General features: G+C 43.2%; 1 protein-coding gene across 1 annotated transcript; it reads left to right on the forward strand.

Moving 5' to 3' along the window:
• Window positions 1-373: 373 nt before the first annotated feature.
• Window positions 374-13,676, forward strand: LOC126235531 (trypsin-1-like). Its single transcript, XM_049944249.1, has 7 exons — window positions 374-422; window positions 907-1,005; window positions 2,776-2,909; window positions 3,493-3,584; window positions 11,198-11,310; window positions 13,051-13,250; window positions 13,531-13,676. The coding sequence occupies exons 1-7, from the start codon at window positions 374-376 to the stop codon at window positions 13,672-13,674; spliced, it is 831 nt and encodes a 276-aa protein (XP_049800206.1). The 3' UTR covers window positions 13,675-13,676.
• Window positions 13,677-13,943: the final 267 nt, after the last annotated feature.

The raw sequence follows: 13,943 nt of genomic DNA on the forward strand, positions 1-13,943 counted from the left end.
GTACAGGTCTCAATACAAAATGCACAGTTAGTGCTCTTTGCTTTCTGAAAAATGATATTATCGAGAGGGGTCCGAAGGACGTTCTTGTGGCCTCTTAATGTACCCTTGTCATCTGCTAAATCTCTGCCCACTTATCATCAACGAGATGGAAGACGAATAGCTATCGCACGATGATGGAAAACCGTTCGTCAGGAAAAACCAGATTTCAATCACTTATTGTTACATTGAATGGAGTACCAGAGATAGCTGAGATGCCAATTATTTCAGCTACTCAACATGACGGCCAGTGTAAAGGTCACCTGCTCACAAGTAATCATTTAAACGCGTATTTAAACCACCGCAGACCATCCAGGCCACAAAATAACTCCTCAAGATGCTGAGGCAGACGCTCCTCGTCTTGGCGCTCGTCGCCTGTGTGCTGGGTAAGTACTTACAGTACACAGCACTGGAATTAACAGGACAGTCTTTAGTGGAGCTGTAGCTGCCCTGAGCTTTTGCGGCAAGTGAAGCGGAATGTAAATCATATCTGAGGTATCGACAGAGTCACCTTGCGAGCAGTGTTTTCGCATTACGATCTGGGAGTAACCCTCTGACAGTAACTTACAAGTTCACCCAGCACTGTTGTGTTCCATCGCAGTCATACTCTCCACTGTAATCCGTGACCCCACGATGCTTATCTCATCCGCCGTGAGAGAGCGTTGGGGAGGTTGGGTGGAGTGGCGAGGAAGAAGCGGTAGACCTAGCCAATGTGTCGATTTCTGAAACGCACATCGACCCGGATGAAAAAACTCTGCCTGTCAACACTCCTGCTCAGATTTCTTGCTAGATCAGTTTTAGTTATTATAACTACTAACGAAACATCTTTGGTTCGTTGTTTCACTGTCTGCTGGATGCTTTTGTCTGCAGGTTCGACTCTGCCATTGCGTCGTCTACCCCACACTGGACCAGCTCGCCGCTTCGCTGTCTCAAGGGGGCGCATCTACGGGGGACACGACGCCACCAGAGGTGAGTATCACCTGCTGAGGGTCTTCCCTTGAGAGAGACTACTCGATTAAATAAGCGTGATACACGTCAAGCGAGGTGCAGGTAGAATTTTCTGCAGACAGCGTAAATGACTCCACAACTGTGTTCACTAACATATTAAAACAAATGGGAAATGCCGGTTTCAAACCATCACTAGATGTAATCGATTGATCACTAGGCTGTCAACAAGTTTCTCTGTCTAGATAATACAAACCATCGATCAGGATTGTCTTCCACGTATGTCTTCTTACTTGGGCTGTGAGACGTAATCTTGAGACAAACATTATTGGATTACATTACGACCAGACATATTAAGAGAGACACCTTGAACAAAATCTACCGTTTATACTCTGTTGTTGTTGCTTTTGGTTGGTAACCTACCTTCGCAGTGCATATTACCACTGTTTGGCTTTCCTATGCCCATATTTGACGATTGCACGCTTCTCTTTCAATATCATCATACAAATGTCATTTAAATATGGCTAATGCGGTCTGCGCTGTTCTAGAATTTGAAGATGCGCTAACCGTGTGAAATGCGTCATTATTAATTAAACTCTTGCAACGTAGACTGTTTTTTTTTTTTTTTGACCAGTATAGCACATGTCTTTGTCTCGAGAGAATCAGAAGCTGTATTGTTACTTTTCTTTTAGAGCTGAAGATTATCCAGAGTGGCAGAAACGTGCAATTCAACTAAAAATGTGCAAGTCAGACTGAAGAATAAACGAAAATTGTATTAATGAAAATACTATTGCGTAAATTTACACATACCGCTCAAGTGACGTAAGACACCTACAGTAAAAAAGCAGTTTCACTAAATAAAGCAACACCGCAAGAAAAATTTTCCGTCCGAAGATGCTTTCATGTAGTGAATAGATGGGCGTAAACTAATTAAGCACTCCTTGAGTAGAGGACGTGCCCTATCTGAAGGAGATTTATCCAAAGGCTTCATTTCCGTTCCGTGGTCTGAAAGAGCATCGTTGTTTCCCTCTCTCCACCGGAAGCTTCTTCTGTTCTTCTCCCAATGACGTCATATATTTCTGCACCAAGGCGAGATTAGGGTATCCAATAATTTGCCGCTGTAGCTATCGTACATGATTACTATGCCTCTGCAATCACCATTTCAGTGCTCAGAATTCCATTATTATCACTTCATAACGGGTAGCTAAACTCATTGCTATATACTATACAGTGAATTTCAATGAAAGAACAAATCAGATTCGTCGGGATGTTCTCTCTAATAAAAATTTACACCCTTAGAAATACTTAGCTCACATAAAATCACGTAGACTTCTATATAAAGCTCATTCACACAAAAACTAAGCGTCGAAAATAGAATTTACGATGTACGAAAATATGCCATCATAACATCCAGCAGTACAGTCACAGTTACTGATGACTGGATGTTAAATCTAATGAAAGTGTCACATTTCTTTCGAGTTTTTCATAATTTTCAAGATCTTTTCGGGGTCTAGTATAACGGCGAAAGTGCTTCTGAAGGGCAACTGGTGACACGATGAGCTGCTTGAAGTACCCTTCGCAATCACACGCAAACAACAGATACACACTGCAAACACTATCTTGAGGAATGGACACATTCTATACCTCAGTATGTCACATATTCGGACTCAAACTAATGACTTGATATAACTGCAATCCTATTTCATAAATTACGTCCACAAGATAAAAGAACAAAATGTTTTTTGAACTCAGGCAGAGGTTTTATGGATAATGTGACACGGTTCTTTTTCGCAGGTGAGTTTACCTATCAGGTGTCCCTGCAGTACGTGCTGCTGTTCGTCCAGTACCACAACTGTGGCGGCTCCATCATCTCCAGCAATGCCATCCTCACCGCTGGACACTGCGCTGTCGACATTGGACACTACGTCGTGAGTATGCTTACAACAGAATATTACAGTATGTCTGCATTAAGATTTCTCCTCGGATTTTTTTTTTTTTCATTTTGAGGCTTTAGCCGAATCTAAAAGACGTCTCGTCCTGATATTATGGAACGATACCTAATGCTGCAGAATAAAAGTGTTGCAACTTAGGATTTTGCCAGACAGACGTAATTGTGGGTAATTCCATGTGACCTACTAACTTCGAGACTGAATGCTTAAAATCAACAATTTCTTTAAGACATTCAGTAGGAAAATGGAGTTGTCTTGCCACAGCTGTACGCTCCTATCCAGTCGAAAGGCAAGTTGTGTTCCACTTTCTACGCAACGAACATAGCTGCCTTACATGTCCGATTCGTCTGCTGACGGTTGGTTGTTACAGTGACGATGCAGTACTTAATAGAAATATTTAATGCAAAAAAAGTAAAGTAAAAATACAAATATGAGAAAGCAACAGACGGAAGGAAAGTAAGTAATGCATGCAGTGAATGAGTTCACTTAGCAGACGTGACAAATTATCAGTAATACCTAACCTGTCTACACTCAGTGATAGACCATTTTCTTTCGCTGACAGGCTGTGGCTGGAGACTACGACTTAAGCAGCAACGAGGGGAGTGAACAGGAGATTCGAGTCTCAGAGCAGATCGTACATCCCGACTATCCTGGGTGAGTAATCCGGCAAATCTCTGAAGTCTCTTTGATTTTGCGATGTTGTCATAGTCGACGAATAATCAGTCACTGCCTATTAATATATTTCTCCATAAAACACAGCCTGAACTGTCAATTGAAGCGACTATAGATTCATTGCAATGAAACATATTTTCCTGGTTAGAACAGTGACGTTATACGTCTGTGAAGACGTTTGCGATCGAGAACGTATATAATTAATTCCACAACTTGCAGAACAACTTGACAATAATGAATAGTGTGAACATCATATGTTCAGTTCAACATACATTTTCGTTTGTGATGCTTATAAGAGGATATCGCCTACAATTCACTGCCGATGCCGTCCTTATTCATGGTATATGCAGGGCATGGCCAGAAATAAAACAGACAGAAGTAGGAGCTCTAGCCAACCAAGCCTTTAGAAAATATACAAAGTTCGGCAGGGTCGTGCGAGGGTACTTAGACTGCAAATAAACAGTAATAACGCTCAGTATATATCATTTGTTAACATTTTCATAAGAGGCGTGGAAAAGAAAGACAGAGGAAAATTTTTGATAGGGTTTTACCTACAGCCTTCACTATGATTCTCCAACTCTCCGAGAAGGAACTGTAGTTACGGCGTATAGAACTTCATATTCCGTTAGTTTCATTTTTACCTTCGTGCGGCTTTGTACAAGGGTTACTTCCAAACTGTATGATGTAATTGCAAAATTATGGTGTTTATAACGTGTGCAAGATGCCGAGAAAATTACTAATTCCCCAGTTCTTACGATGAATATAACCCCAGCACGTGTGAATCATCAACTGTAAAATAATGGAAGGATCTAATTTTATATGCGAGGTTCTCGTGTACGCCTCACCATACATTTTGGTTTGCTTGTAAAATCCTTGTGGTTTTTGAAAGTACAGTACTTTATAGGAAATTTGTTCGCTATCCCAAATTTTCCATCGGCTTTTTTTTTTTACATGTCTTTCATGAAAATACTAGCTACACGCCCGTGCTTCGCGTAGAAAATTAAACAAGCGTCTTTGCATACTCCACTTGTTAAAAAACAGAGTCCTTATGCATTACTTAGCCAATAAATTCAATTTTTCCGGGCGAAACCATTCAAAACACGGAATTTTTTTTTCCTTTATTGTGATTTCATTCCCCTGCCCCATATGGGCAGGGGAGGGCTGTCAGCAGCACAATCCACCCTCTTCAGCCGAGTGACACAACTAAAACAAGAATAAAATAATACATACATAAGGAGATAAAAAAGGGGAACATAAAACAGAGTAAGGGGAGAAAATGGAGGTAAAAATACACTGACATGGAGACGTTCATTGGGGACAGTTAAAAAAGTCACCAGAAAGTGAAAAAACACAGTTGGCGATTCTTAAAACACAGAGAAGACACTGGATGCGCATGCACAGGTTAAAAGTTGGCCACAGTATTAGAAACACTCCGAAACAACACACTTAAAACCCACTTGGAGCACACATGACGAAGAATAAAACTACCAGGTGGGACCTGCCGAGGGAAAGGTCAGAGAGGATGGAAAAGGAGGGGAGAGCATGGGGCAGCTGGGGAAGCGGCGGGATGAAGAGAGGAGGGGCAACCGTGGGTTCACGAAGAGGCAGGAGACACATGGGGCGGGAGAGGAAAAGGGAAGACAGGGCAGGAGGGAGGGCAGAGACACTGAAAGAAGGCACAAGAGATGGAGGGGGAGTAGGAGGGGAAATCCGCTCAGAAGGAGGGAGGGGGAGGAGAGGGAGCCCTGAGGAGGAGGCAGGAAGAGGGGGTTAGAGTTGGTAGGAAGGGTAGATGTCAGGGCGAAGCTCATCATCCGGGAGGGGTAGACGGTGGAAGTTGTGTTGGGAAAGGAGATGGAGGGTGTGGAGATGGAGAGAGTGAGGGACACAATGGTAAAGGTGCGGCAACTGGTTGGCAGTGGAGAGGAAGGGAGACACCAGGGGGTGAGGGGGATCAAGGCGGCGGACAATATATAGTGTGCGGAGAAGGTGGGGGAAGGGGATGAGGTCATAGAGGATGCGCGTGGGGGACGGATCAAAACACGGAAAACAGTTCCTTTAAGTTTAAAATAGACAAAGAAAAACCAGTAAGAGCGTACGTTCTCGTCAGGTAAATTCAATGTTAGTTTGTATTCGTAAAGACAAGTTATGGCGTTTAGTTACGTAGTTGATCTAAACATCTGAACATACTTCTGTCCTTGAGGTAAAAAAAGAAATAGAAACAAAAAAGAACAGAGACCCGTGTTGGTTCTTTGGTATAATACGAAACTAATGACGCCATCTATTGGTTGATTGATGTACTGCGCCGTCTCTAAGGTAAAAATCCGAACTACACCACTGGCCATTAAAATTGCTACACCAAGAAGAAATGCAGATGATAAACATGTATTCATTGGACAAATATATTATACCAGAACTGGTTGTTTGATGTACTGCGCCGTCTCTAAGGTAAAAATCCGAATTACACTACTGGCCATTAAAATTGCTACACCAAAAATAAATGCAGATGATAAACGGGTATTCATTGGACAAATATATTATACTAGAACTGACATGTGATTACATTTTCACGCAATTTCGATGCATAGATCCTGAGAAATCAGTACCCAGAACAACCACCTCTGGCCGTAATAACGGCCTTGATACGCCTGGGCATTGAGTCAAACAGAACTTGGATGGCGTGTACAGGTACAGCTGCCCATGCAGCTTCAGCACGATTCCACAGTTCATCAATAGTAGTACTGGCGTATTGTGACGAGCCAGTTGCTCGGCCACCATTGAACAGACGTTTTCAATTGGTGAGAGATCTGGAAAATATGCTGGCAAGGGCAGCAGCCAACATTTCCTGTATCCACAAAGGCCCGTACAGGACCTGCAACATGCGGTCGTGCATTATCCTGCTGAAATGTAGGGTTTCGCAGGAATCGAATGAAGGGTTCAGCCACGGGTCGTAACACATCCGAAATGTAACGTCCACTGTTCAAAGTGCCGTCAATGCGAACAAGAGGTGACCGAGACGTGTAACCAATGGCAGGCACCCCATACCATCACGCCGGGTGATACGCCAGTATGGCGATGACGAATACAAGCTTCCAATATGCGTTCACCGCGATGTCGCCAAACACGGATGCGACCATCATGATGCCGTAAATAGAACCTGGATTCATCCGAAAAAATGACGTTTCGCCATTCGTGCATCCAGGTTCGTCGTTGAGTACACCATCGCAGGCGCTCCTGTCTGTGATGCAGCGTCAAGGGTAACTGCAGCCATGATCTCCGAGCTGATAGTCCATGCTGCTGCAAACGTCGTCGAACTGTTCGTGCATATGGTTGTCTTGCATATGTCCCCATCTGTTGACTCAGGGATCGAGACGGCTCCACGATCTGTTACAGCCATACGGTTAAGATGCCTGTCATCTTGACTGCTAGTGATACGAGGCCGTTGGGATCCAGCACGGCGTTCCGTATTACCCTCCAGAACCCACCGATTCCACATTCTGCTAATACTCATTGGATCTCGACCAACGCGAGCAGCAATGTCGCGATACGATAAACCGCAATCGCGATAAGCTACAATCCGACCTTTATCAAAGTCGGAAACATGATGGTATGCATTTCTCCTGCTTACACGAGGCCTCACAACAACGTTTCACCAGGCAACGCCGGTCAACTGCTTTTTGCGTATGAGAAATCGGTTGGAAAATTTCGTGTCAGTACGTTGTAGGTTTCGCCACCGGGGCCAACCTTGTGTGAATGCTCTGAAAAGGTAATCATTTGCATATCACAGCGTCTTCTTCCTGTCGGTTCTATTTCGCGTCTGTAGAACGTCATCTTCGTGGTGTAGCAATTTTAATGGCCAGTAGTGTATCTCTGGCGATAGCGCCCTGAGAAAAATTATCCGTGGCTTTTAACGAGCATAAAAGAGTTTTTTTTTTTAACAAAGCATTTCATTCCAAATTTAACAGAATGTTTTATTTCACTCACTTTCCAAAAAGTTAAGCAATACCATCTGTTTTGTTGACCCTCGTAATGTAGTGGACCAGCCTGCAGTAGCTCAGCAACGAGTTTGTCTTGTTTAGATAGGTTAAGGTGGCAGAAAGGTGGTACTCGGGAGCAAAAGCAGTCAGTAGTGTACTAACATGGGAAACACCACATTACAACACCCTCAGATTTAGTGGTAAAATGGCGCAGTGGGTAGCGTGTCAAAAGCTGAGCACAGAATGCTGTGCCATACGAACAAGACACAGCCAGGGCAAAAGCACCACAGGCTCAAAGATGCGAGCTGGTGACAGGGCCGTAGAGACTCGCCACTCGCGTGAGTTCCACCAGCGCCAAGGGCGGCGCTGATGATGAAGATATCGACATCTCATCGGCCATTTGCCGGCCGAGTGCAGTCCGCCAATGACCGACAACGGACAGAAGCCTTCACAGAAGAGATAAAAGCAGCTCTCGCCCACTTGGTTATAGATCATCGTCCAGGGCTGAGTTAGACAAGGAACGTTGTTTAGTGATTTCTTAGACGTGAACAGTCATTTTAAATTGCATTTGCTATGTGTGGAATCCGGCCTACTCGTGTAATATGGGGAGCCTAGGAAGCTGTTTTCTCGGATAGATAGATAACACACAAGTAAATCATATTAATAGAATTTAATACAGTAATTGAATTGACAATACTTAACTTAGCGGATGTACAATGTTGGCGTCGCAAGCAATTGGCGACATGCAGATAATCAATGTCCTTCGATGTATACAATTTCCATGTAAACAATAACAGATCACACAAGTTCGTAAGTCACTGCTCGTCTTTTAGTGCGGCCGAGGCTAGGCGGAACGTCGTTTTTATTCTCTTCGTGTGGAGGTCGCTCTTGTAACGTCCTAGTCAGCGTGCTATTGGCTGACGCCGTATCACAGCCCTCTCTACTGTAACGTTCTCGACCTTCGTGCCGGCGCTTGTCATTTGGCCGGGACACTATGTACTTTGAAGTTTACCAACGATTCTGTGCACTTAGCCATTGAGGGCCTTTTTTGTGTTATATTACATGCAGTGTTGCAGACTTCATTATTGAACAAGTCACCAAGGTAAGTAAATCCTTTTAACTGATTTGTGCAACTTTGTTACTAATTTGTTGGAGTGTTGTAGAACCTTAGTTCTCCTGTCCTGTTACCTGCCACTGTGGCATAGCTGTGTAATAGTGGCACGGAGAAATTGTCTGAGCGGGGTGCGGCGTCAAACGCCGTTTCACGAGCTCACAAACTCGGCCTATCGTAACAACAGTGGCAACTCGGCCTCCACAGCAATAGCGAAGAGACCGTTACAAAACTGGCGACGAGGTTTAACAAAACGGGTCATGTATGAAAACAGGAAGAAGCTATACTGAACTGTGAAAAAGCAGCGAAATAGAAACAGTGAACGGTCCAAGCATAATATGTGGAACATATATCAAACAGCCAGATCTGCGGTGTTGTGGTTGTGTGGTCATGGTGTTTGACTGCAAGGCGGGGATCTGTCATCTGTGTTCGAATCTCGCTCGTACCATAATTTTTCTTTCTCCAAAATTATGAACTTTCCGTCCGGTCGTTGACGTGTCAGCTCTCCTTCTGTATTCTTGGCAACTGTAATTCTATACTTCAGTTATAGAAAATGAGTCGCGTGGTGAGAACATATTACCGTTGCAAATAAATGCGATGAATAGTGAGAGCAGGCGAGATGTCGCATGGACCTCTCACAGAAATGAAAACAACAAACGGGTGTGACCTTTCCACCACAAACGAATTTAAGACTAAAAACTTCTAAAACGGAACGCAAGAGTCATAACATGTGATACTTTCGTGGAGCAAATAGGAGGTACGTACGAGTAACTCTGAAAATTCCTTCCTTACACCTCTCGCTGTAAACGGACGTTGAACTGCTACAGAGATACAAATCTGAATACAGCGAACAGGCACATCAGTGACCGGACGGAGAGTTCATAATTTTGAGGAAAAAATGGACATGGCCAACATTTGAACACGGATCTGCGCCTTTGCATTTCAACAGTATGACCTCATAACTACGATGTCATGAATTTTTAAATTCGTAAGACGTTGCTCTTCCTAAGTTTGGACTGTTCACTGTTTCGATATTGCTTCATTTCTCAAAGTTCAGAACACTTTCCTCCTGTCTTCATGCTTGATCTGTGCTCAGTTTTTAACGGGTTATCCACTGGGTTCAAATGGTTCAAATGGCTCTGAGCACTATGGGACTTAACATCTGAGGTCATCAGTCCCCTGGAAATTAGAACTACTTAAACCTAACAAACCTAAGGACAACACACACATCCATGCCCGAGGCAGGATTCGAACCTGCGTCCCTAGCGGTCGCTCGGTCCCAGACTGTAGCGCCTAGAACCGCTCGGCCACCTCGGCCGGCTACCCACTGGGCTGTCTTACCACAAAATCTGAGGAGTATGCGGTGAAGAGTTTCCATTGTGAGCGTAGCAGACTCGCAAACCTTAAATTGCGGCTTTTTTTTATCCGATTTTGATTAAATAAGGCCCGTACGTTGCCCCGCGTTACGCTCAAGTTATCTGTGGAAACCTCATGAAAATTCGTCTAGTAGATTCGGAGTGTAGCTTGTTCAAACAAACAGACAATACCGTCTTGGGCAAAACTTTAAGTCACATTATCATTTTTCCGTGTTATCCGATTCAGTCACATCGGCCTTTCCGTTTTACTGTATGCAATTATCTATGTGATTTATATATTCTTGTGTGACATTCATTTTTCATTCGTCTGTGTATGTATTTTAATTAATCACCAAATCAAACTTTTTTGTTTTAACTTATGTAACCGAGGATTTGTCTTTTTTTTCGTACAAAGCGTTTATTTTTGTTAATCACCATGTCCAGCTTTTATAATACGTTTTTTTAAATTTTACTTTTATGTGGCTGTAGAATGACAAAGTGTATCTACTGACAGCCCACCCGCTGCCCACAAGGATGTGTGTCTTTGTGTGTGTGTGTGTGTGATGACATAACAGTAAAGAAAAAATAACCGTGATGCGATTTTGATGAAATGAAGCCTACATGTTGCTCCAAGCTACACTCAAGTTACCTGTGAAAATACCATGAAAATTCGTTTAGTAGCTTTGGAGATCATCTTATACAAACATATAGAAAGGTTTTACAGTTTTAGTATTAGTATAGAATAATGAAGCAATATTTCGTTTTATTTGCAGCATAAGTAACGTAAAACTGAAAGTAAAAAGCCTCTGTGCATATGGACTCGACTACGCGACCCTCAGATTACGGTTCCGAACTCTTCTTGCTGCTCCAACCACTGTCTGGAAACTACGCTCGCTTACGTGCCTCATGCCTGTCCCCATACGTGTCAAAAATGCTGTTTTTTATAAGCGCTTTGCCATATGGAACGCCCACTTTCTGATCTGGCGAAGCCCTGGATTTACTGTAAACTGGGACGAAATCATTGATGACTACCGGCGCCGTCCCGTCGTTAGACCAGTAGAGCAGTGTTCGACGAAATCTTTTTTAAAATTGACATTATGGTTACATATTAAGGAGGCAGCTAATAACAGAAAATGATTTTTTCTCCTTTAGCGGTCTCGCCGTAGCTGCAAACGACATCGCTGTCTTCATACTGCAGTCTTCGTTGACGCTGGACGATTATGCCCAAGTCATCAGCTTACCCAGCGCTGATTCAATACCTGAAGGTATGCAAAATAAGAACTGTAACTGTTACCTCACTTGTAAGACGTATGTTGCAAAGAGAAACTTCCTTGTATTAAGATATTCGTACTACCATCCGTGCTCATGTTTTTAAGACCCATGATCACATGACATTTCAATCTAGGGATTTGATGAGCCACAGTATCTTCTATGTACTGTATGTGTTCCACTACTATAACTGAATTAACATCTTGGTTCATGGCACCACTTATGATTTGTCATGCATCTGATTATGGGGTCACGCTACACAGTGTGTATCACAATTCATGTTACACACTTCTAGAGGTTGTAGAGGAGATTAGATCATGTTTGACGTAGGAATCCGTGCCCGGAACAACGACGATACAGAGCGTCAGGATACAGGAGCTGTCGCCTGTAAATGTATGTGCATACAGGGTGATTCCGTGATGATGTCACGAACTTTCAAGGACGTTGGAGATGGGTGAATGTATCAATGTGTAGTAAGGGTCTCTCGTTCGCAAACGAGCGATTCGATAGTTACTAGCGAAAATTATGCTCACACTACTGACAGTCGAATGATGCAAGGACCGGTGCTGTTGTTGCTACGATTATAGGTTACGCAACTTTCAGATTTCGTAGAATAGACCACGACAAGACACAAAATCTGGTGAACATGGACTCTCAAATGCATACCTGAGGAGCAGTCGGCACTTGTTCACCTTTGCTGCTGTGAAACACATCTGCTCTATCGAACATATACTCATGGCTCTTAAGGTATGAATTTTAGAGCCCATATTTACTACACTTTTTTTTGTTTTAGTCCGTACTGCCACCTCTCAAAGTTGCCTACCTACAATCTTAACAACAACACTACCTGTACATTATACCACTGTCAGAGATGTCAGAGAATCACCCTCTACATATAGGTTGGAGAAAGTAAAAGTGGTCCGGAAAACACACTTCCAGGATACAAAGAAACACAGTAGGGGAAAGGAATTACAGTACTAACCTGACCATAGTAGATGCTGAATGTGTAGACCATTTATCTCTTGGCACTTTTGAGCCCCGGTCAGCAAGTTGCTGAAGATAGTTCGAAGCTGGGCTGCTGTAATTGCTGCAGTCTCATCCGAAATGTTCTGCTGCAGTTCTTGAATATTATGAGTCTTGTTGCGATACACTTTAGGCTTGAGAGCTCCCCACACAAAGTAATCGCACATTGACAGATCAGGTGACCTGGGTAGCAATCTAGGACCGCGACGAGAATGACTCCTGGCAACAACTGTGTCAGGCATAAAGACTGTGCAAATGTGATCCAAGATTCGGCCGGGTAAATGAGCAGTTGCTCCATCCTGTTATAAGTAACTGTAGGTCTTTCCTCGTCCGTTAATGCTGCCACTCGCCCGGGCCACTTTTATTTGCTCCACCTATAAATGCAATTACAGGCGCTGGTGCATTTAACTTTGACGCTAGGTATCGTCGCTGGACGACGTTGCATGCCGTGGATTTCTGTGTAACTTGATCTACTAACCTCTATAAGTGTGTAACATAACCTGTGTAACGTCGTTTACTTAAGAATGGTTCGTTTCTGACCGAAACTGTTTGTTTCATAGAGTGACAATACAGCTACGTGCAAACCACGATTATCTGTAAGTCATTTACATGCAAATACTCCCATGTATACAGTTAAGAATCTCAATTGACTGTCCAGCCTATTACCGTGAGTATGCTATGTCTGCTACGAATTTTTGGTTTGTCTTTGGTAGGAGGATCAACCGCTGTCGTTTCTGGCTGGGGTACAACGGAGACGGCCTTCACACCTGATATTCTGCAGACTGTTGACGTCACCATCATTGACTACGAAACATGCAGACAAAACATAGACGACCTGAATATGGGATCAAATCCGCTTACAGACACCATGGTCTGTACGGGACCTCTCTATGATGGCATCTCCACATGCAGTGTAAGTACCAAAAATATTTCAGGACGTTTAGTCCAGAATATCGTTAGGATTACTCCCCTTCATTTTGCATTTATCAAACGAGGAAAAAAATTCAATGTACTCTCATGCGTTAGTGAGCATATGAACTACTTTCACTCGTCTGCCTCTTACTCATTACAGTGTTGGTTGCGAAGCTATCCGTTACCAGGTGTAGTACCTATAAAAGGTCCTAGGTTTAATTTTTCTAGAAATGCTGAGATTTTTCGACTTCGCTGTTCATCTCCTGTCTCTGTGTGTTCAGGGTGACTCTGGCGGCCCCTTGGCGCAGAACAACGAACTGATAGGTGTCGTTTCCTGGGGAATAGACCCGTGTGGATACGAAGGCGCTCCGTCCGTCTTCACCAGAGTATCTGCTCACCTGGACTTCATCAATCAATATCTGTGAATGGATACTTCATAAGTATAAATCAACTTACATGCGGTGACACATTTATCTTTAATAAATCACCTCACATCAGTTTCAGTTTGTTGCAGTATCCATTATCACTGTTGTAACTACTGTGGATCTTCATATATAACGCCAATAAAATTACCATTCTGGAACTACTGTTAATTTTCCCTATATTTTCTAGTCTCCTATTGATAACTCGCGGTAGCCCAACTTACGATGTGACGCACACTCTTAAAATATTCTTTATACGAGTTTTACAATTC

This window comes from Schistocerca nitens, chromosome 2, assembly GCF_023898315.1.
Source record: "Schistocerca nitens isolate TAMUIC-IGC-003100 chromosome 2, iqSchNite1.1, whole genome shotgun sequence".
Taxonomy (NCBI): Eukaryota; Metazoa; Arthropoda; class Insecta; order Orthoptera; family Acrididae; genus Schistocerca; species Schistocerca nitens.